Below are 24264 nucleotides of genomic sequence, written 5' to 3'. Positions count from 1 at the left end.
TTAACTAAACATTTTGGTCTGTTGGTAACTGAACAACTTGCAACCCTGAGTTAGGCAAAGGCCAAGGCCTGTCACGGTGAGATGAATGGCCTTGGGTCCACGTGAGAAGTGGGACAGGAGAAGATGGTGAAGCCTCAGTTCATTTATGTTTCCCGTTGGCCATTTCTCCCTTTGCAATTTCCCTACTTGGCATGGATGCGCAGCAGAGGAAAAAAACCAGTAGTCGCCGTGCTAGATTTAAAAGCATTTAATGACATAGCATATATTTAACAGATAGGGCACAAGTTGAGAGGTACAGGTCGTACGACTGAGCACCAGGCCTGAGCGACCACCTCCCTTGTTCAGGCCCAGCCTCTGAAGTTCATTCCTATCAATGTCATTTTGATTGTGCAGTAAGATGAAAATTTGTCATTACAATAGTTACAGTGACAGAGAAATGCACACTATGTATCAAATAGCAAGGTAATGAAGCAAATTATAACACAGTGTGGCAACGCACGAGCAAGTAACCATTAGAGTAACATTACTTTGTCCAGTAAATGCTTCAGTTCCACCACTTGTACACTTACCAATGATTTAAAGGGTTTATTATACATCTAGTTTTATTATACTTTGTACTAGAATTATCTCAAACATACAATATAATGTATTTCAGCAAAAAAAAAAATTGAAATTACAGATTATTTAAAACAGTATCAGTTTTCTATATTCCTTCTGGTATACCGACATTCTTAACCGTCGTAGCAGTTGATGCAGAAAAGCCGCATGTCGTGTGTTAGTAAGTGATGCCAGATACAAATGGTCTGTAGAGTTAACATGGAGCTGCACTATGGCTGCAGCGAGATCAGAATACACGATCTGTTTAATCAAGGTTAGACCCATCGTGGGCACTTCTAATAGTCAAGACTCAGGGTAACCACTGGAAGTAAATGAAAGAGAATGGTGTCAGGAAATTGGTACGTTTTGTCCCTGGTGAGCTGAGCACAGGAAATATTGTTTAAGCACCGCTGCCTTGCATACCAACAGCACTAGAGGCGGGTTATTTCCAACACAGCCTCACAAAATTGAGGAACAGTTTAAATATTGAGATCTAATCTATATAATTTCATTAAAAAAATCTGGCCTTCCCTCTGCACCTCAAACTTTTGTAACTTGGAGATAAAGTGTTTAGGTGTATTTCCCCCACCCCCCAGAAATGCTCTATAAATTAAAAAAAAAAAAAAAAATCAACCACATTGAGGAACATTAGGCACAGAGAGTAATGTGTTGGTTCTGAGCTTGCATGCTGGAATTTCACTGAAAAGGTAAGAGAAGGGCAGGAGGAAGGAAAGGAGTTCACTTCTTTTTGCCAAAAAGGCTGAACCGCTTCTCTTTGTCTTTCTCTTTGTCCTTCTCCCGCTTGCCGGGACTGGACTCGCTGGTGATGGTGACGACGCTGGTGGGTAAGGTCTGCGCCCGGCTGGATGCTGGCGTGCTCTGGGTGCTGGCGGACACCTCGTGCTTATCAGAGGAGATGGCAGAGGAGATGGCCTGGATCCATGTGTTCATTTCCTCCTGGACAGAGGAGAGGACACAGGTGAGACCCGACTAAGAGGTGTGGCCATGAGGCATTCTGGCTCCACCTGGGTGACGGTCTAGGCCTCTGTTAGTAGGAAGGCTTGGGAAGGGCACATCTGGCTAACTGAGGGGTAAGCAGAGTCACTTCTGGGCGCTGCCCCCAGTGCACCTCTGCTTTATCAGTGTAGGAAAGTGAGCATGGTTTGAACTCTCACAAGCATTCAGTTTTATGGTATTTGAAGGTCATCACTCTCGCATAAGGTCCTACAAATCTGTAAGACTGGTCTCAATCTGTGGGATGTCAGATCCCACGATAGAGGGTGCTTTTTCAAATTTAAGGCATTATATACATTGTTTTTCCTTTGTCAAGGTGAAGTACAACCATGAAATGGTAGATACAGGCAGGAGGGTGCAGTGGGGAGGCCACTGACTGCCCATCAGGACCTATGCCCAGTCCTGAGATCACCCCGCTGTGTCTTACCCACTGTGGGGCGGGCAAGGTGTTTTTCTCCATCAACTTCTAGGGACCCTGCACTAGCCCCCTCCCTTGTTGAGGGAGAGTGAGATGATATTCACTGCCTTCTAGAGACAGAGAGAGCTGACACTTGGTGTCAGTGACTGTAGAGCCCAGTGACAGAAGCCATCACTGGTCATTGAATTAACACTATGAATAAAGTCTATCACTCTGCAAATACCTGAAAATTCCTATGTATTTAAGAGAAATAAAATTTAGAAACTTACATCATCTTTGGCTTGGAAAAGGTATTCATTGCCATCATTTAATCTGTAATTTCAAGGAAGAAAGTAAGTCACGATTTAACTTCAGAAAAATAAAAATCCCCCAACTTCTGGATCCTTTGTGAAATAGAGGCAGACCACAGGAATCACATCATAATGTCAGCAAGATTGCTACACACATCACCAACCATGCCTGCGAAGGCCCAGCAATGGCCCCCTGGATGTCAAGATGCCATATAGCTGTGCCAACATAATATACACAGGCAGTTTGGTGGTTCAAGACACTGGAATGATCAAAAAACCCTAAACACAACATTTGGCTTTGTTGTGGCAAAGACCACTTGGATGCCTAACCAAATGGTCTGAACTGAATCCAGGAGAAAGCCCTATTGAAATTCTGCTACTGAGCTTGTATCCCCTACATATCCAAATTCCAGAGTCTCAGAATAGACATACAGAAAAGGTCTCCTAGATTTTTCTTCTCACACGTGTCTTGGAATGAAAGAAACCACACTTGCAAGGCCATCCATGTGACTCTGCTGATGTCATGAGGAAGAGGGTATTGTGGTGTGGCAGAGGGTCACTGCCCTTTGCCAATACCCCGTCTCTCTAAAGCGACAGGAAGGGAGTACAAAGGGGAAAGCAGCCAAGGAGTCAAGCTGTTTGTGCCTTGTCTTACAAAATGTGAAGTGTTCCAAGGCCCTACACTGCACGTCAATAGGGCTTAATAAATCACACCATTTGAAACTCTCTCTTCCTAATGTCCTTGGCCTAGTCCAACTGGCACGAAACACACACATTAACTGAAGACTAGAGCTTTTCAGATCCCAAAGCAAAAGAGCAAAATCAGTATTAAGCAGACGTTATCCTAACCACTGAAATGTTTACATTTTTAAAAGATAAAATAAATTTTCTTCCCACTTTCAAGTATGGGGAGAACTGAGCTTGGATCCACTCTGTAGGGAGGTGTGTATGTCCTACAGGGTAGGGACATTTGGAACATCCACTGGAGAGTCAGGGGAGGACAGGACCCCAGGCCCCATCCAGGCATTTCCTGTTTGTCTCCATTTGGCTCCAGGATGACTCACTTGACCCATCTCCAGATAAGTCATGAGCAAAGAGTAGCATCTCCTGGGATAAGCTGAAAAGATGGGGAAACTGTTTTCCTAAGCTTCCCTTAAATTGAGAAATGTGAAAGTTCACCTTAAATCTTAGGAAGCAGTTAGTTCCAGGTTATAAAATGTAAGTTCCTTTTTCTTCAATGCTCACCTACACTGTTAACCACAGGGAAACTAATGGCTGGCCACAGTCCCCAGAGACCCAGGAATCCTGAGACATGTGCCAAGCTGTTTTTTCATTTTATTGGGGATTTAAAATGACAGAGGAAAGAACCAACTAAGCACAGTGTCTAAGGAAACCAACCATCAGAGCAAAAATAAACCCATTCTCTGCCAGCTGTGAAGCACAGCAACTCTCACCTTAGCTTGAATACATGTTTCTTCTTTTTGTAATCAAGGGCCACTTCACAGATGGCTTCTTTCAAACTTACAGGGACCTCGCTGTGGTAGGGAATTCCGGAAGCAGCAGTCTTTGCATCTTTGTAGAAACCCATTTCTTGGTTATTTATAACACAGTAAACATTGTGCCAGGACCTGAGCGGTAAAGAAAGAGGTATCAAGGCTCAACATCACCTCCCCTTAAAGAAGTACAAATTTGATCAATATGGAAACGATCCTCACACAATGTGGTGGGACTCCTACTAACAGCGCTTCCTGAACTCTGCTAACGCTCACAACAGAACAAAATTCCTCCATGGAGACTCCTGGGACAGGGCATGTGTTGCCACAGTGGCAGGTTTGAGTGCTGCATTTTTCTCTGAATTTGGGGAAAAACATGGCACCCCTTTCTAGTAAAGAGAGGTACCCTTAGCTCATGTTCATTAGTGTTTGGTACTCTTTGCTGGAGTCCCCTCTTATGGTAGGGGACACAGGCCAGACTCCTTCCTTGTTTGAAACATGACTGTCCGCAAACAGGAGCTCTTCCAGCCTCAGCTTCATTCTTTATGTGGCCTGGCAACTTGAAGGGGAGGCAGATTCAGGGACACCAGCACTTATGGTACCTTTGGGTAAATTAGAATAAGGTGGGTTTTTTCCCTACAATATGGCAAACTGTCATAATATACTAATCTTATTAGAACACCTAACTGTATGAACACATGAATCCCTATGTCATCTCAGTGTGAACAGCAGTGCTCGGACAGTGTGACCCCCTTGCACACTATACAACCTGCAAAACTGCGCATGGTCCCAGGTTGTCTGGTTTACTGGTTAAGCACACAGACTTTGGAGTCAGGGAAGGGTTTCGCTTCAGCTTTGCCATTTACTAGGTTTCTACAGAAAGTGAGCTTTTTAAACCTCTCAGAGCCGTTGTTCCATCATCTGTTAAATAATAAAATTAGGGCTATTGGGAGATAATGAATACATATAAAATATGACACGGAGGTAAGGCCAGGGGAAATGGTGGATGTCTTTTTTTAAAAAACCCCATAAGAGGTCCCACAATGACACCATTTCACTTCAGACTCTTCAATCTCAATCTAGCAAATTCCTTCTCAGGATGAACTACTAAGGCCCCTTCCTGCTAATCTCAGCCACACTGAGCTCTTCTTCTCTCAGTGAATAAGTAATACTCTACTCCCGCTTTCTAACATCAGCCCCAGGAAGAAGGCAATGCACAGAAAGCTACCAAAAGAAGGAACCTCGTGAGCACACACTCCTTCCCACTTGAGAGCAGCCCATGTCACCCTTTAACAGGCTGACTTCCCACCTCACAGCCCCAGCCTCTGCTGCTGTTACCTGCTTGAGGCTTTCTTGTTGTGGGCCTCCCACTCGTGCTTCCGATTCAGGAAGCCTTCCATCTGGGCCGAAGGCGTCTCCTGGGTTCTGGCCGGTAGGGTGGCGGCACTCTGGGCCGGGAGGGCAGTCTTGGCTTTGCGATCAGAGGTAGGGGAGGGGATGGGGCTGGACTCTTTAGAGCTCGTCCTCTGTTCTGTAGCGCCGTTGACCATTTCGCTGGTGTCCACCGTTTCTGCCACCTAGGGACAGCGGAGAGGCCATTCAGCTGACTCCGTAAGCCACAGGGGTGACACCACATACGCTCTAACTGACTCGCTCACGTGGCTGTGTATAAATGCCTGGCACAGATCGAGGCAGTACAGTAAAACCATTGCACACCCCACAAAGCCAGCTGGACACCAGGGACATTAGAAGGTGGGAATGGATTAATACCCGCCCGTTTACGGGGAAATGAGAAAAGCGAAATGCCAGTATGAGTTTTACTGCACTCTACTCCTCTGATCAATCCATTTTCTCTAATATAACTTGGATCATCTCCTCTTACATTTACTTTAAAACAAAAAGACAACAGTAACAATCACACATATTAAATATGAGAGAGAGTGGACGTTATACAGCAGCCACCTTACAACCAAGGATGCCACCAGAAGGGCTGAAGTTTAAGCGAAAGGGCATTCACAAACAGACCAATAGACAGCTCTATCAGAGCTACACAGCATTCCCCCAGAGTAAGACAGAGGAAAGGACTTGGGTTCTGAAAATGCTCTCTGGCTCTCCTCCCCCACCCCTCAACACATTGTCATAAACACATGCAGAAATTAGGATGACAATCATGCATTTCACATCTATCATCCCAGTTAGACTTTGGAACTTAAGAGCTGGAAGGAAATGAGGCAAGTCAACAAACATCAATTTAACCACATCTGCCGAAGTTTGTATCGTGAGTGGGTTGTAGTTTGTGTTAAAGGAGCTGGAAAAGCCAATCACAGTCACTCAACACCACACGGCTATTTACCCCCAAACAAAGACAGAACCAGGGCCTTCCCCATCACGGGTTGGTTGATCACGGTGCCTTGCTGCACTGAGACGAGAAAGCCCAGAGACCGCCAGGCTTCCAGCGGCTCTGACCCTTCAGGCTGGAGACGTCTTCCGGAGCGTTCCTTCCCAAGCTCATTTAAATTGTAACCCTCATGGCTTTTCGGCTTTGGAAATGTAGTAGGGTCTTGATTCATTATCACTTTCAGCCTGTGTACCGTCAACTGTGTACCATTAACTGTAGCAGCCCCTGGCTGATACACCCAGGGTATGGGATTAGCGAGTTACTCAAGCTGGGTGTGGCTGACACTTTAGTGGGTTACAGACAACCTGCACCCCTCGTACACGGACAAACATGGAGGAGTCAATGGCACGCTCATTAGATACTTCCCCCACCACTGCTGCCCAGAACCAGTGACACCAAATTAGCAGCAACAACCCTGACAGGATAAACGGTAGACTGGCCACCACCACTGGAACACTCAGGTCTGTCAACTCTTGGGAACTGGATCTCTCACTTACTAGGCCTTACCTAAATGGCTGGGCTCTCAATAAAAATAACTTTTTTTTTTTGGAAAAGAGCTGGTAAAAACTTGGGAAGGGAGGGAGAATCACAAGTTCATGTCTATGCAAACTAGCACAATTATCATTAGGGTTTAGGGTGAGGCTAGAGGCTATGCAATTTAAAGGTGTTTTTGACTGGAACACTTTATCTTCATGGCAAGGTGGAAAATGGAGTATTAGGGCAGAAATACACCACGGGGTGGGTGGTGGTGATGTAGGGGTGTGTGTGCATGGTGGTTATCCAGGCCTTGCAAGTGACAGCCTGTAGACATGTGCTTATGAACAACAGCCTATTTAAATATTTCTCTCTCTCTTCACTTCTTAAAGGAGAGTTGCAGGAGGAGAAATAAACAAAAAAACAAAACCCTGAGTCAAAAGAATGTGAGTGGATCTTAAAGTTGAGAAATCTCCTTTAATGTGAGATTTCAGGAAACTTCTGGTGAGGAGGAAGTGTGAGTTTGGTCTGGAAGGCCTGAGCCAGGTGTGAGTCCAGAGAGACATGGGGTTAGTATGTACAGAAACCAGGTTAAAAAAAAATTTAGTGCTGCAGGTTTGACTTGAAAGCTGCTAGTGACAGCAATGACCTGGATAGAGAGATGTTTACTTGAAAAAGGCTAAAATTTATCATACTTGGTCAGACTTCAAGGTAGATGAAGGCCAGGGAAACCTCTTCTGAGGGAAATTCTGCAGCAAAAATTTTTTCTTTAGAGTTAGAAGGAAAGAGAAAACCCCAAACCAGTATGCAGAGATAATTAATGTTTATGCAAATGAATCACTAACCAAGAAAACAAGGAAAATAAAAGAAACAAAATGAATTTTAATGGACATGTGCTTTAAGCATGCCAACAGACAACACACCACTAGAGACAAACATCAAAAGCAAATCGTAGTGCTATGATCAAATGATGGGTACATGTGAATAACCCTCCCACCCACCCCGCACCCTACATTGCTTCTCTTTAGCAATTAGTCCAGAGCACTTTAGTGGCCGGGCATGCCCGAGATACTTAAATCAGGAGGTGAACATAAATGTAACGTGACAACTAGTAGCACAGGAAACACCCGATTGGTTTTCAAAGTGCACCAAGCAACACTATTTTCAAGTTCATTAACTTGAGTCTCTGCGCCATCACTCAAAACAATGAAAAGGCTTTTTTTTCTTCTTTCAGTGCAATCCAATCATAATTAAAATTTGTTCTGGCAACCTACAATTTAAAAATCTAGATAAAAATAGGCATGACAGCAAATGCCAGAAGTATCATAGCACTGCCTTATTATGTGCTTATGTGGTTCTTTGGGTGGAGAGGGTCTTCTAAATACAAAAAAACATAAAATTGGATATCTTTCCTGATGATACAAAATTTAAACACACACATATATATATGAAAACATCACATATATACATATAGATCAATGACACACATAATGTAATTTGGAGCCAGAAATGTATGCCACAGCTTCCTAATGACCCTAGATGAAGCAGCAGTTTTTTTCTAAAATGAATTTTGGTGTGTTGTAAGGCAGAGACTCAATAATGGTGCACCCTATTCCCAGAATACAAGAAGCTTGGCATCTATCTATATACCTATCTACCATTGCAAGTAGATAGATATGTACATAGAGATAAGGAAAAACAAACAAGATGCTATATGATGTTATCCTGACAAAAGAAAAAAAAAAAAGACATGCATCATGAAATAAAAAGACAAATTAGACTTAACTCATGGAAAACACATATCAAAACAGGTTTCTGATCCTACTAACACATCTAAATATGGCAAATGAGCAAGTGAATGTCTCACAAGGCTTTGATGTAATAATGGATTTGGTTTTGTTTTTATCAGTACCAGGAAATTACCCTTTCACCAGCTTTTACTTCTAAGGAAAAGGATTTCTAATAAAATGTTTTCAACCTCTGCTTGCAGCCTGATAAATGCCATCCTAAAGGACTCCTTTATCAGAGAATTCCACAAAAAGTCTTGAGCAAATGAATAATGAATCGGAAGATTCATCTGAGACGTACAACGGAGTTTCTGTCTACAGAGACACTAAATGACTTCTGCAGGCAGGCGGCGTGCAAGTGCTCCTAGGCACGGTCCACCAAGTGCAACGTTCAAGTAATCAGGATGAACCAGAATGGCTTTTGTTCCATTTGTTTGAAAAATTAAAACAGTTTGACACCCTGAAGTCATCGACTGAATGGAGAGGCAGCGAAGTCTGGTAGGCAGGCTTCCAAAACACGAGAGCTGCCATCACCTGCTGCATCCCCTGCCCCAGTGGTACTGACAGTGACTAGGACACAGGTGGCAGCAGCAGTCAGTGGGCACTTTACTCCTGAGGCTGGCGGCAACATCTGCTGCACGTAAGCCTGCAGTACTCACTTCAGGACTTGGCAGAAAAAAGTAAGAGAGGAACTGGTTTGTAAAAAGTAACGAATGACCCAAGGGTCTCAAAATGTTTGAGACTGTGCGCCTAAAATTAAAATAGCTTCTAGAGTATATCTGACTTCCTTTTTTTGTCATCTTCAGTAAATGAATGTATCCTTCATGGAATGTTACACAGCTGACTTTAGGCTTTAATCTCAGTATTAAATGTCTCCATCCTCATATACCAGTCTTCCTAATTGCTAGTAAACTATTGCAGGTTAATAGCATTTCTAAAAAAGGGCTACATATAGCACAGTACTGTGCCCTGTTAGTATAACTGGATGTGTCATACCTGTTAAGATTCTAGTTTTCTTCTTCATTATGCTGTACTCTCATTAAATTTCATTTCAATTACTCATGTAAGGGTTTCGCTGTAAAATCTTAATAAAGTAAAAAGCTCACAATAAATAAACAAAAAATAAGTATGCTGCCTTAAGGCAACTGGGCATCCATCAGTTAAGAGACTCAAATAAACATGAATTAAATGCAAACAAATATGGAACCAGGGAAGGCTATGAATTAAGTAAAATGTTTAACATTTTGGGTGAAGTGGAAGCTGAAAAGTCAAAACCAAGAGGATTTGGAAAGGGTGGTTCTTGACAAATGGTAGTGAACTTCACAGTCCAGACCATGGCTGGTCACTGGCTGTCCGTCTGCTATTAAAGTTTTTGTAGTTTTGGTAGGTTTGAGAGCGGTAACTAACCCGTGGAGATCCCTGTTCAGCCGGCAAGCCGTTCTGGGAAACTTGTTCTCCTTTTGAAGTATCCCTGTTAGAGGAGGGGGGAAAATAAAAAAGAAGAGGGAAAGGGAAGGGGAAGAAAGGGAAGAGAAGAAGGGGGAAGAGAAAGAGGAAAACAATAACAGAGGGTGGGGAGAACAACATCATTCCATTTTATTACAAGTTTTCTCTCAGAAAAACATAAGCAATCCTTTCATATAATGTAATTTTTTAAAAAATTTAAAACTAACTTTCAAGTGTTTCAAACAGACCCTAGATAGAAATTAAGACTACAGGAATGCCCTGCCCCCTACCTCACACCAAATAAAGGCGGCACTATCGGTGGTTGTGGAGCACTTCCCGTGGCAAAATAATTAGCCTTATGGAAAGAGAAACATGTGCCCTTTGAGTGAAGTCACTCAGGACTTTCAAAAAGGATCACCACAAATCCACTGGCCTGTAGTCTGGGTAGTTCGCTCCATGCATTTAGTCACAAGGACATGCTAAGTGTTTCTGTGTGTGCGTGCACACGTGTGCAGGCAGTAGGAAGGGTGCTATCCACCTTCTACTTCTCCCACCTACGGTAGCTATGTGACTGTGGACAAGTCAGTGTCCTCAAGTATTATTCAGGGGTGACTATACAGACTCTGAATAGTCTGCAGAAGCCATTAACAGGAAGATCATTTGGTCAGGCCTAGCAAAGCAAGGCGTCAGGAAGATGCTCCGTAAACCTCATTTGCCACCCAAGCTGCCCGTGACTCACCACTGCTGGGACTCGGCTTCCTCTGAAACCTTCGTGCTCGGTTCGGGCGAAGGCGGCCGCCTCTTCCTCTCCTCTTCCTCTTGCTGTCTGCGCACTTCCAGTAACTCCAACTGAGGGAGAACACAGTGATGTTCAGCAGAGCCCCAAACTCTGCCTCTTTTAAGGGAAGGGTTCTAGGAACCCAGGAAGTTCTCCTGTCTAGTTTTCTACAGGGGACCGCACTGGACAACCAGAAGCTCTGACATCCTGAGCAGAATGGTATTAGATTCAGAGGAACTGCAGCCACAACCTAAAACCACAGGAAATGGAGCTCTATTCCATGGGCTGGCGAAATTCCTGTGAGTTGTTTTATATGGCTCTGGGAACTTAGGTTTAATTTCTAAATTAACTATGTAGGCTCTCAACTTGCTGAGGAGGACAGTACCTGAGCCTGGGGGCTTATGCTGGACTCCCCAGGAGAGCTCAGACAAGCACCCGAGACATAGCTGCAGTAATTCTCAAGGAAGCTGTTTGTGCTGTGGTAGGGATCTGTGTTCAGCCAAAACCCAAATAACACATAAAAAAGCCACAGAATGGTCTAACTGAAACAAAGCCATTTCGTGAGCAATATGCATGCACCAAAAGTACTCTGTTTTAACACAAAAGTATGCAGGTACATTTTAAATGCCCAGAATTGTGGAAATCATAAAGAAACACTATTATTGCATATTGCAAAGAATCAGCTTTCTACCAGGAATGCAAAAATCTTGGGAGAGAAAACACCAGTGTACAAGCCCTTTTCAAAGGCCTTTATGTTGGGCAGAAAAGATCATCAAGAGTGGGGAATTTATAATGGACTAGGATTAAGCTACTATTTGAGAATACTAATTCTGAAATTCTGAGGAAAATTTTAAGTTCACACCCCAGTGAAACCAAATCTTCTATGAGATACAGGAGAAAGGCAGATCAAAAGAGCAATTCCTGGACGGGAAGCTACTGTAAGGGATCATAAATCCAGGTGCCAAGCGGTGACGGAGAGGGCACCAGCCCTGAGCCTCTCCCGGGCCCTATTCCAAGGGACCCACCAATTTCAAGAAGATGCTTACTACTTTTAAAAAACTGAGCAATTATGTGGACCCCTCAGTCTCAGAGGCAAGCAGGAAGAAAAGGCTGCCCACGGAGCCAACAGGCAAAGAACCGCAGCATCCCGCGGCCACTTACTGTCGTCAGTCTTTCCAGGGCAGAGAACCTCTCGTCCCAGGTCGCCGCAGACTTTTCAAATGCCTCGTGGCGCTTGATGAGCTTCTCTACCTCGTCCACACTCTGGCCTATTTCTCGGCTGGATAGGTATGGCTCCTGTCCGAGCAGCCAGGCCTCGGCTACACTGGCGTCTCTTGAGAACTGATGGACCTCCAAAACTGTGCGGGTACCAAGAGAGGGTGAGGCTGGCCAGTAGGTGACCTGCCAGTCCCCACTGGCCCCACCTCCCAGCACCACTGCCCTCTGGTGGCAGCCACCTGCACAAGCAGCTTATCATCTGCTCTAGATCAGCGCTGTCCAACGTAAATGAAATGTGAGTCACACACGCAACTTTAACTTTCCCAGTAGCCACATTAAAAAAGTAAATATAAACAGGTGAAATTAATTTTACTGGCATGTTTTATTTAACCCATTAAAAATTATCATTTCAATATGTAATTAGTATTAAAAAATTGAGATGTTACATTCTTTTTTTTCCCTAAGTCTAAATCCAATGTGAATTTGATACTTATAGCACTTACTCACTGCACCTCTCAATCTGAGAACATTTCAAGTTCTCAGGAGTCGCATGTGGGGCAGCAGCTATCACGCTGCACAGCACAGGTCTAGGATGTACACTCTGCTCACTCAGCCCTGCCGCAGACTCTGCAGGAATTCACAGTCCACATGTAGCCAGACTGTGTGGCTAGCGCAAGTGTTCATAAACTACCCCTTGTTGGAAGTAGTTCTATGTTTTATTTTGGGGGGCTGAGAGGGAGGGAAGGCTATGGGAGCACTACAGCAGGTAGGGAACAACATGGGCCAAGGCTTTTGCTGTTTCATTCTGTTCCTCTACATGTGAGGAGACTCAGAGCACTGGCTCCACCACCACAAGGCAGGACGGAACATGCTTCCCGCTACTGCTAGCACCGATTCTTTTTATTTATTTATTTTTTTAGCACCGATTCTTCACTGCGTTATGAGCAGCAGTGCCTGGGGCTGTTTGGGTAAGAAATAGGCCATGGGCAGCATGAGTGTCCCTGGGAGCCAGTCAGCTATCTCCTTCCAGTGTCTCGTGCTGGAAGCCCCCAGCACAGCCACGTGGAGGAGATGCCACCTCTGCACAATGGACTCATCAGCTCTTCAGGGCAGGGACTATGCAAGTCATCACTGTGTCCCTAGTGTACAACCTGGTCCTAGTTCACAGTGTGTGACACGAGTTTTGCTGAACTGAGTGAAAGTACCCTGGAATTCTGAAGACTTACAGACAAAATCTTCATGCAAAGAATGGTCAAAAATAGGATTTCTGAGGGCTCTGGGCCTTCCTTAGAAAAGGCCCCTTGGATTCAGTTTCTCCTAAGCACCCAGTTGTGCATGGATGGGGTTAGAACATACAGACAGAACCCAGAGCTCCTGCACAGAATGGCAAAGTATGGTGAACACTCCTGGACTGGGCTACTTTTAGTGTTCATACCAATTATGAAATGCTATTCCCAACACTACCCATTATAAACCCTGTGTTGGCTCCAATATTCCTTTATAAAATGAGGATTAAAAATAGAATCTCATAGGATCTTAGTATTTCATAGTATCTCATAGGATCACTGTGGGGAGTAAATACAGAAATACATTAAAAAAATTAGAATAATGCTCAATTCACAACAAAACCATAACAGATGTTAGCTTTAATTATGTTATCAATATAAGACTTAATCAAGCCAACATTCCACCTTCATGACTCTGAAATAGGAACTCTTCTTGAAGACAACTAGGGGCAGGAGCTTCTGCCTGTGCCCTCCCCAGGGATGCTGCATTGTTATTCCCATGTTGTTCCTAAGGAACAACCAAATCCCACTGATGACACTGAGATCAGTCATGGTGCAAAAAATAATGCCTATGCCACAGGAAACTTCTTAAAAATAACATTTACCATGTAATGGTGAAATAGGACACTAAGAAAGCATCCAGAACCCCATAAATCATTAAGTGATAACATCACATCAATTAAAACAGAAAAATTAACTTGCATGCTTTCCATGAATACCCAAAAACAGCAGAAAGATAAGCAAAGTCTGTCCTTACTCAGTCTTAACCACTCCCATCGGTCTTCCCACTTGTCGATCATTTCTTTTCTCTTTTCTGTCAATTGCAGTAACTTTTCCTTGATCTGTATGAAAAGGAGGAACCCCAGGACATCTTAATGGAATGCACCACATCCTCTTGATGGGTCGCTTCACATAAGAAAAATACATTTTCTGCAAAGACAACCAGTAGGCCAGGAGGTACCTATGGAATACTCAGTCTATCTGTGTACTGGGAGAGGAGAGAGAAGCACAGCAGTGCTCCTTCCAGAAAGGGTTGGAGGACGGTGGGGGCCCTGCTCAAAGCTATTTTGTCATGAGGAGGCTCCTGCAGCAAACACCTTCAGGAAGAGACACAGCAAGGGGGCGAAGCCCTGACCTCTGAGAGGACATCATTCCCATGCAGGGGAACAACACTTAACTCATCATGTATCTCTTTACTGCCATCATCCTAACCAGAATAGGCAACCATCCACTGAAGAGCAAGCTGATCTAGGGCACATGTGGCTGACAATGGGGATCAACTAGAAACAGTACTGATGGAGGTGGGACAGGCTGTTTTTCAACCTGCGGCCCTCAAAAATTGTCTTCTGTGCCCTAAATTTACTGGTGCCGGGCCTGGAGTCTTGCATAATTGTATTTTTCTAGACACATAGAAAAGAAGGAATTTTGAAATATATGTATATGCATGTGTGCATGAACGTAAACACAGATTTCTGTATTTATGTACATCTATGTACATAAACCACCCTCAATTAGAGTCACTTTACATCTTAACATGACCTACATTTTCCCCATGGCCCCAAAACAAAGCAGTATCCTACCTCCTCAGATGCATAGTGTTTTCTCGCCAACAGGGATTTCCCAAGTTCAATGCAGGTTGTGAAACTGTCATTACGAGCATCGATTTCAGCTTTGATACCTTGATGATTATTCATCAATAGTTCAACAGATGATACATCCCTAAAATTAGACAGATATTACCTCCTTTAGGAGATCAAGTTTTCAAATAAGTGTATAGGTTTTAAGACACATAATTAATTTCAAGGAAATTGCCTGATGGGCCTTCCATGTCTGATTCACTTTCTGAGCTCAGGTTGGGCCACTGGAGCCAAAGGACAACAACAGCACGATTCAGCACCAGCTATACAACAAAACACTTAGAATACGGCTACTTTTATTTTTGTGTGGGTGTCTGAATGATTCAATTTGATATGGTTTCTAGGTGGGTGCCAGAAAAAGCACCAGATTTCTGTTTAAAATTTTACTTTGAAATGCAATTCAGAAACACTTTCTTCAAGAAGAGTGTGTCCCAATCGTACCCTGAAGAGTCAGCGGCTAAAGGTTCAGGATGTGTGTTCTAAAGAGCAGCTAATATAGTCTCCTTATCCAGACATGACGAGATGCACAGAGTGGGAATTAGATTAGGCATCAGTGACCAATATAGCTGTGAGAGCTCCCCATGCATCAAAACCTAACAATCTTGATCTAGGTAATACAATTAGAAAAAAAAAAAAAAATATATATATATATATATATATATATATATACACACACACACACACACACATATACACGTAACAAAATATTTCTTCCATTGCAGCATAGTTTATTTCTCATTACAGTGGGAGCAGGAGCTGGCAAAGGTGAACTGGAGATTATATATGTACTTCTCAATCTATTAACTTCTTGTCACTAATTTGCATGAAATGAAGCCAAAGCTATAGAATGAATACTAAACAATAACCCCAGGACACCATTAGAGCATATGTTGAGGATAAGAGACACCTTTAGTAATGTGTATGGAAAGGTACAGAATGTTTTTTAATCCACGCATACAAAAAGAACTCAGAAAGGCCATCTCACTGCAAAGATGAGGCAGTTAGTTGCGCCCAAGGTATGTGGCTGCCTGAGGCATGAGGTCCTACTTCGAGCACAGACCTGGGCAGGAGGGCCCATGAGTGTGGAACATGGGAGTGTGGCTGGCGAGAACCAGGAAGGGCTTGACAACACCAGGCTCCAGGTCCCCTAGAGATGGTGTGTAGGAGACAAGTGAGTGGCCGCTTCCCCGAAGCATGTCCCCAACCCTGCTCTGGCCTTGAAGCTCTCAGGCAAGAACTGCTCTCAAGGCTCCTGCTTCTCTCCACAAGATCCCTTCTCTGCATTAACCAATGGTCAGTGAGCCTGATTTCCTCCTCTCATTGAGGCCGCAGTGTTACCTTGGCTTCTCCTGGGCTTCGATCTGTCGGATGACATCCTCCATCCAGAGCATGAGGTCGCGCACCATGCTGAAGAAGCGGAATTTGTCCCCTGTGTCCACCAGCCGCACCCTGCGGCCCTCACAGGCGTCCAACAGGGACTTCCAGGCTTCCAGGACCTCATTTTCCCGCTTCTGGATGTCGTCGGCTTTGTCACCCGCATAGGCTGCCTGGAGGCGGGCTGCATCCTCTTGCAGCTGCCTCACCTGTGAAGCCATGGGGGAGACGAGCCAGGTGAGTCCAGTCCACTGTGGCCTCCCACCATCACCCCATGCCCTTCTTCCCATGTGCCACATGCCGTTCTGCTCACATACACAAGGGAGCACCATGTAAAAATGTGGCCCAGGCCGGGCGTGGTGGCTCACGCCTGTAATCCTAGCACTTGGGAGGCCGAGGCGGGCAGATCATTTGAGCTCAGGAGTTCGAGACTGGCCTGAGCAAGAAGCAAGACCCCATCTCTACTAAAAAAATAGAAAGAAATTAGCTGGACAACTAAAACTATATATATAAAAATTAGCCAGGCATGGTGGCACATGCCTATAGTCTCAGCTACTCGGGAGGCTGAGGCAGGAGGATTGCTCTAGCCCAGGAGTTTGAGGTTGCTGTGAGCTAGGCTGACACCATAGCACTCTAGCCCAGGCAACAGAGCGAGAGTCTGTCTCAAAAAAAAAAAAAAGTGACCCTGATTCCTCGAGGAGCTCTCAATTTCATGAAGATCCAAGTCATGAAAATGCAAGTTTTCTATAAATCCATTGGACTACATTATTAAGAGATAAAACAAATGAAATACTACAGCAATGCAGGCAGTACAGCTCAGTCAGGAAAAGTCCTCTGGAACTGGCCTGGGATATATGAGTAGGACATAGCCAGATATAGTTCTAAAAAATAAATACCTAATCTGCTCCTTCAGGGTTAAGATAAATGTTTTTATCGTAGTGAGAAACTGCCATGAAGAACATATTTTGAAAATGCCTTTCCACTGATATATAATGTTGCTGACAAAAATGTATGAGTCACCTGTAACAGTTCTTGCCATGTGACATATACACTCAAAAAGTATAAAAACATAGCATCCAATGTGGTTAAAATTACTGATTGAGGCTGGGCACAGTGGCTCATGCCTATAATCCTAGCACACTGGGAGGCCGAGACGGGTGGGGTGCTTGAGGTCAGGAGTTTGAAACCAGCCTTAGCAAGAGTGAGACCCCATCTCTACTATAAATAGAAAGAAATTAATTGACCAACTAATATATATAGAGAAAACTAGCCGGGCATGGTGGCGCATGCCTGTAGTCCCAGCTACTCAGGAGGCTGAGGCAGAAGGATGGCTTGAGCCCCGGAGTTTGAGGTTGCTGTGAGCTAGGCTGATGCGAGGGCACTCCCTCTAGCCTAGGCAACAAAGTGAGACTCCGTCTCAAAATAAATAAATAAATAAAATTACTGATTGATGTTAAAGAATATGAAATTTGAACTAGCCAAATTTCAGTAAACATTTTGCAAAACTGAAAATTAACAGTGAGAATTGTGATTTGGTAAGAGGAACCAATAATGCACTTCTAACTAAATGGATTTTTGGTGAGCTATCTTTTCAGCTATGACAGTCACCAAAAGTAAAAGAAAAACACCAACAAACCAACACAAATTAGCATGTAGAGAAAGCTCAAAGTGCAGGAAATGAAACTGAGCCTTAAATACGAAAAGATGCTTCATGGAGATAATGTAATGTGTCATCTATTAGTTGGCAAAAACCCAAGTTTGATGATGCATTTGTGGGTGAGCTCATTCACTGTTGACAGGAGTCAGCAGGCTACAGCTCCTATAGAGGGTAGATGGGCAGTATCCATGAAAATTATAAATGCATACACCTTCTGACTTTATAACCCTACTTTGGGGAATTTGGTCTACAAATATTCTTGCATATTTAGGAAATGAAATGCACATAGATTATTTACTGCAGCACTGTCTATAAAAGCAAAAGACCAAAAATAAAGTAAATGTCCATTAATAAAGTATTGGTTAAATTAATGACGGGGTATCCAGCAAGAGACTCTGATGCAGCCATGAAAAAGAATGAGAAACTGCTCTGTGTACACATACGAACAGTGCTCCAAGATGATGGCTAAGTGCAAAAAGCAAAGTGCAGATGATGTGCATAATATTCTACTTTCTATGTTAAAAAAGGGGGAAAAACAAGAATACACTTTCACCTTTTGTGGAGGAGGGTGCCTTTATAACAGAAACTAATAATTACAGCTATTTTACATTTAAATTTATTTCTCATGTATGTTTATATAAAGTACAAACATCAGTAGTGCCGTACATGTATTTAATGTCTAATTAAAGATAGACACGTTTGGGAGAATGGACACTCAATCATTATTTACTGATGAGACTGTGTGATCAAAGAAGTCTGCAGACAGCAGTCCTGGACAGCAGGAGCTTTCAGATGCCTGTGAGAAAAATACCTGGAGAAATGCTGTGTGAGGATGCAGGTGGGGTAAGGGGTGGGAACAGACAGCATCAGGGCTGGAGAGAAGTGGATTACTGACTCCGGCTGCACGAAAGGACTTTACGTGATAGTAGGTCAAAAAAAAGTTTCTGCAAAAGATGTAAAGAACTACCAATGGGAATCTGGTTTCCACTGTGATTTGATTTCCATACTCCAACGAACTTTTGGAACTATTCTTTAATTATGGCTCGGGTATAACTCAAGTTACAACAAACAAGTTCCTAGGAAATTATTTGAAAAACACCTTTGGGAAGGTGTTTCAGTGCCTGTTTTTTTTTTTTTGAGACAGAGTCTTGCTCTGTTGCCCAGGGTAGACTGCAGTGGCATCATCATAGCTCACTACAACCTCAAACTCCTGGGCTTAAGCGATCTTCCTGCCTCAGCCTCCTCTGCTTGTTTTTTTAATTTGCTCTCAAAACATAAAGTAAGGTGCAAGAGGACAGCAAAAGTGAAAATTCCCACAAAAATTAACCATTGCTTTGCAGAGTCACTCAAGACCATCCTGGGGTGCCAATGCTGTGTTGTTTACTCCTGGGTCTCCTGTGCAGAATGGAGGCGGGGGCAGGTCAAGCTGGCACAAGAGGAAAAGAGCTAGGAGGAAGCATCAAGTGCCAAGAGCCTGCCCTTCTGCTCCGCTGTTCTGAGATGATAAACGTCAATATTGCAGAAGGGGCACACATCCTTTTATGCCACAGTGGCCTGCCTCAGTGAGTACAGTGAGGCTGCCAGACTTGAGGGGGTGGATGTCTGTCCTGGGTGTTTTTGGACCCTTGCTGGGCTCCCTCACCTCTGAGTGTCATGAGGTAAAGGAATTCATGAAAAAACTGGGGAGCAACTCGCAGTCTCTCACAGCAGTAAATGATTTTACAGGTGCCAACGGAAGACCTGTGCTGCTAAGGTATTTTCTAACTCCCTCTCTAGGCATCCCAAAAGTTTCCCTGAGCTTTTGTTACATAACAATAATTAGAAAGCATTTATAGAGCTCTTACTATTGCCATATGTTTTGCAAGCATCATCTCAATCCTCAAAGCATTAGAAAACTGAAGCTTAGACAGATGAATTAAACTTGCAGCCACAGAGAGTGACAAGAATTAAGAATCAGGGGAGAGTGAGAAGACAATGGCTGTCAAGGTGGTCCCTCCACAGAACAAATCCCAAAGCTGTCTGGAGGCTGAGGCACTAGATTGGGTCAACCCGAGGCTGAGTCCAGGCTGTCTTTTTTTGTAAATGAAAATTTATTGGAACTTTTCTCACTGTCCACAGCTGCTTCGTGCTATAATGGCAGAGGGCAGAGCTGTAACTGAGACTGTATATCCCATAAAGTCAAAAATAATTACTATCTGGCCTTTAACAGAAAAAGCTTGCCAACTCCTGTACTATTAACAGATGATCAATACACTCTTAACAGACAAGAACAAAACCCCAGATATACTCAAGGACATCTTTAATAAAATTGGCTTCTTCTCTAGGATCATGAAATTTAGGAAGAAAAAAATTATTTTTCAACTGAAAAGTATAAAACTAAACAAGAAACTATACAGAAATTAGAAAGGAAACTAGAGAGTGATTACACTAGATTCTTACTGTTACACACTGTTATTACGTTGTCAAACATCTTTTAAACAAAGTCTTAGTGTTTACTCATTTTATGGGAGGGGGAAGACCAGGTGCATTAAAACATTAGAATCCTGTTTTCTCTCTTTCCAGAAACATAACTCAGACCCTGGCTGATAGAAAATAATAAGGTATCATTTTGGAAATTATTTTGGACAGATATGCTAACATAATACAAACTCTAGTTGAAGTCTGTAACTTTCAAATGTCTGTCTATGCATCTGGTTTATTTGTTTGTTTTAATCATGGGGATGCTCATCTACTGTCTGCAAATGTGGCAAACAGAACTTTATGGACTGATAAGTTCTGCCAAATGAAGATTATAAGGTGTGTACATATGTGCTTAATTTGGGGCAATCCTTTGAGGCATGTTTTGATGAGCCAAGGAATAGAGAGATACTCAGAGATGCATAAAGACACACTCTATGGAGAGAAAATCTCCCCACCGCCCCAGGGCAGATGCCCTACCCCTACCCACCTGAGTGCCCAGAGCCTGGATGTCATGCTCGAATGTGGTGTGCATCCTCTGTAAGGTCTCCACCGTGTTCTGATCTCTCCCAAGCTCCTCGGGGAGTTTCTTGTGTTTGTCCTGTATGCGCCCAAAGATCTCCTTGGCGTCATGGTAAAACTTATGCAGTTCATAGGAGGCGGCAAGAATCTGTGTTCTTGTGTCAATGAGCTCCAGGAGGTCAGCCCAGGCTTCGTTGAGGCCGTCCTTCCACTCGGCGATGGTGGCGGCATCTGAATGTCCAGAGTTGATGAGTTCATCTGCCATGTGATTGACTGTGTCCACACGCTCCTGTCCAATGTTCCCTGTGTCTCGGGCAAATTCCCGGAATCGTTCTTGTAACATCTGAAACGGGCATATGCATAAAGAAATCAGTGAGACTGCTGTGTACATCTTATTTCTTGATCACATGAATGTCCTTCGGAAAGAAATGACCTCTAAGTGAGAGGTAATCATGTAGTAGTTACCTCTTTAGTCATAATTAACACTCATGACTTAACAGCAGATCTTAGCTCTAGAACCTCTTACCAATCAGATTTCCTTTACGCTCAATGCAGCAGAGTAAGCCACTGACTCTACCTCCTTTTACTACAGAGGTTGGGGGTACAAAGAGGTTAGCCAACCTCAGTCAGTCACCTGTTTATAAAATACACCGTGTTGAAACTAAGCCCCATGCCCTTTTATGTGAGTCAGAGCATCCTCTTTGCTCACAGATGAGGAATGCAAGTGGCTTCCACACTGTCGCCACCTGCACAGCCACGCGTGCTCTGCCCGGTGTACTTGCCGTGACGTGCTCGTAGTCCTGCCCCAGTTCGTGGGACCCTGCGACCACCTCCCTCTCAGCAATCCACTGCTCCAGGTCATCCACCTCCCGGTTGAGCTGGAATAACCTGTGCCTCTCGTCCAGCTTGCCTCTCCTCTCTTCGGCAAGGTCTTTCAGACCGGCATAGAGTTTGTCCACTTTGGACTGCCGCATGCTAATGCGCTCACTGAAAAAGAGAGGGAGCAACAGAGGAAAAGGATCTTCAATGTCAATTTTCTTCAAGGGAAAAACAAATGAATCGGAGATAACAGGAGAACATATAACACTAAATTTCTCAAAGGAAACTCTGGTTAACCTAGGCTTAGCCTGAAAAACAAAACTCACAAATTGTCCTCAATTTCAAGTAATGAAGAGCCAATATGTAAACAAAACACAATAATTAAGACTGAAGGCCATCTTGAATGTAATCAAGGAGGTTGGGCGTGGGTGGGGCTGTGGGGAGAAGCCCTAACTGTCTGCAGCGCTGGCTCTGCAGGTCAGGATTTGCTTTGAATTAATGCAAAATCCACGAGTGGTCTTCCATTCTCTGGCAAGCACCAGCCTTTACCGGTTATGGGCTGTGTGCTTTTTTCTGTCAAGAGGGCTGGACCTGATGCTCCGGTTTCTTAGGTCTCGGGTATGCAATCAGGAGACTGTATCCCCTTCCCTCCAACTTCTCAGAGTGACAGTCTCGAAACAGGACACAAGAGACAAGGACTTGCTTGTACCCAATGCTGGAAATTAGGAAAGCCACTTTTCTGAGAATCCTGATCACAAGCATCGTAACGACCTCCTGTACCAACACAGCCTTTGACCTCGTCTCCCTCAATCTGCCTCAGTTAAACACACAAGGCGGACTCCTTTCCTTTCTGAGTCATAGGAGGCAGTTTCAGAGAAAGCCTAAAATGATAGCTCTCAAAGTTGACATAGGAGCCTGTTACATAGTCGATGAGTACCACACTTATTTCTTTTTCTCCAAGGCATTCTAAGCACTTGATGTGTAAGAGTTTGGAAGGGGTATCGCTCTGTTCTTCCTGGGAACTCTTTTATTTTATAGGTCCATGTATTCTCATCTACTGCTCCCTCTTAAAGCTAGTAATTAACTTTCCTAAACTGGATGACTTTTTCTACCCAAGTGTTCTGGTGATTATCTGTACCTGTGCAAATCAACCTGTATTTCTGATTCATGACACGAATAATCTTTCAATAGGGCCTTGTCCAATAGGAGATATATTCAGAAATTGCTCTTATGGGTTAAATAACAGTTCGCACCTTCTATTCACCATAGACCTACTGGGTCTGTTTTAAAAATGCTTCCCACAGATCTGTCTTACCAGTGATTCATGACAAATGCTGCCATTTTCTTTTCATGTGGGTTAGTAAGAGATCCTCACTGAGAAGAAATGACAGCCAGGTCTCACCTTCCCAAAACGGCACTCACCTTTCAGGATGGCTGTCGGCCACCAGCGCCCGGCTGGTTTTGGAGAGCTGATGCACTGTCTCTGCGTAGTCCTCCACAGCTTGTTCCAAGATCTGGTGCTTCTTCAACATGGAGACAGCGCTCTGCTCATCCTGCAAAGAGAGGGGTCTGTCACAACCACAGCTGTCCCCTCTGGCCCAAAACCACCTTAATGAGTGACAGGCTGACTGCATGGTGGGGCAGGAGGAAGGACTAGCAAAAAGAAAGACACCAGAAGTGTGACATGGGCAATGGAAAAACAGATGTGTCCCGAGAGCATCCACGTGACCTGGACCACAGGAGGCCTTCGTGAAAGACAAACATGAGGAAAATGCAGAATGAGAAGAGCCCTCTGAAATAGAGAGCAAGGTTCAGGCAAACCAAGGGTGTCCTGGCTAGCTGCAACTCCTCATTTTCTATCAGGTATGTAGGTGACAGCACTCTGGAACCTTAAAACACTTTTCAATGATCTCAAAACCATCTTGTACGTTATAAAGTTTAGGGAACCTATAAATAGAGAGCATGGTCTCTGGCAAATTTAAAACATGACAGGATGAACCCAGTCTCAATGACACACCAGGACTTGGGTAAGGAAAGTTTCTGTCAAGGGAGAAACAGCAGCCAGATTTTAGACACCTTTAAGTACCATGGTGCCCCCTTAACACTCAAAGACAAGAAGGGAAATCTTCAAAAAGACAGAGCCCACAGGACAAAACAAGCTCAGGGTCCGAGCCTGAAGTTCTCCTGGGACAGAGACGCCTCTCACCTCTTCTCAGGAAGGGAACCCTCTCTCACCTTGGCCTTCTCCTCAGACATCATGTACAGCTCCTGCTCACTCATCCACGCTTCGGCCTCGGCCGCATCAAAGTAGTACTGCTGGGCCTTGTGTGCCTCCTCCAGCCGCCTGTGGCGTTTCTCCGTCTCCTCAATGAGGAGACCCCACAGATGTCTTAGGTCGGCAAGCCTCTGTCTGATGGTTTCAGCGCTCGGGCTGCTGCTGTCCGTGACGATGTTTTGGCTCCTCTCAAAGATGTCGTCGATGCGAGGCTGGTGCCCCTGGATTTCTTTCTGGAGGGTCTGTGTGGGGTGGAAAACACACATGAGGGCTTGCTAGATGGCAGCAGCCTGGTGTTTATGCCGAGCCATTAGGGCCAGGAAG

At 44.1% G+C, this 24264-nt stretch overlaps 1 protein-coding gene across 4 annotated transcripts in view; it reads right to left on the bottom strand.

The window, feature by feature from the left end:
• Positions 1-232: 232 nt before the first annotated feature.
• Positions 233-24264, bottom strand: part of SPTBN1 (spectrin beta, non-erythrocytic 1) — a 193720-nt gene continuing 169688 nt past the window's right edge. For 3 of the 4 annotated variants that reach the window (XM_012777810.3, XM_012777811.3, XM_012777812.3), the window contains 14 exons: positions 23901-24182; positions 23088-23218; positions 21629-21833; positions 20815-21189; positions 16175-16419; positions 14780-14918; positions 13957-14041; positions 11857-12053; positions 10657-10766; positions 9879-9942; positions 5151-5389; positions 3774-3947; positions 2299-2341; positions 233-1554 (listed from right to left, as the gene is read on the bottom strand). In XM_012777810.3, coding sequence (XP_012633264.1) covers positions 1336-1554; positions 2299-2341; positions 3774-3947; positions 5151-5389; positions 9879-9942; positions 10657-10766; positions 11857-12053; positions 13957-14041; positions 14780-14918; positions 16175-16419; positions 20815-21189; positions 21629-21833; positions 23088-23218; positions 23901-24182 — 2508 coding nt within the window. In that variant the 3' untranslated portion in view covers positions 233-1335. Of the gene's footprint in view, positions 1555-2298; positions 2342-3773; positions 3948-5150; positions 5390-7546; positions 8410-9878; positions 9943-10656; positions 10767-11856; positions 12054-13956; positions 14042-14779; positions 14919-16174; positions 16420-20814; positions 21190-21628; positions 21834-23087; positions 23219-23900; positions 24183-24264 lie in introns of those variants that run through there. The other variant, XM_012777814.3, reaches the window with a different exon arrangement.

The sequence above is a fragment of the Microcebus murinus genome, chromosome 3 (genome assembly GCF_040939455.1).
Source record: "Microcebus murinus isolate Inina chromosome 3, M.murinus_Inina_mat1.0, whole genome shotgun sequence".
NCBI lineage: Eukaryota > Metazoa > Chordata > Mammalia > Primates > Cheirogaleidae > Microcebus > Microcebus murinus.
This window is presented reverse-complemented; position numbering and strand designations above follow the sequence as displayed.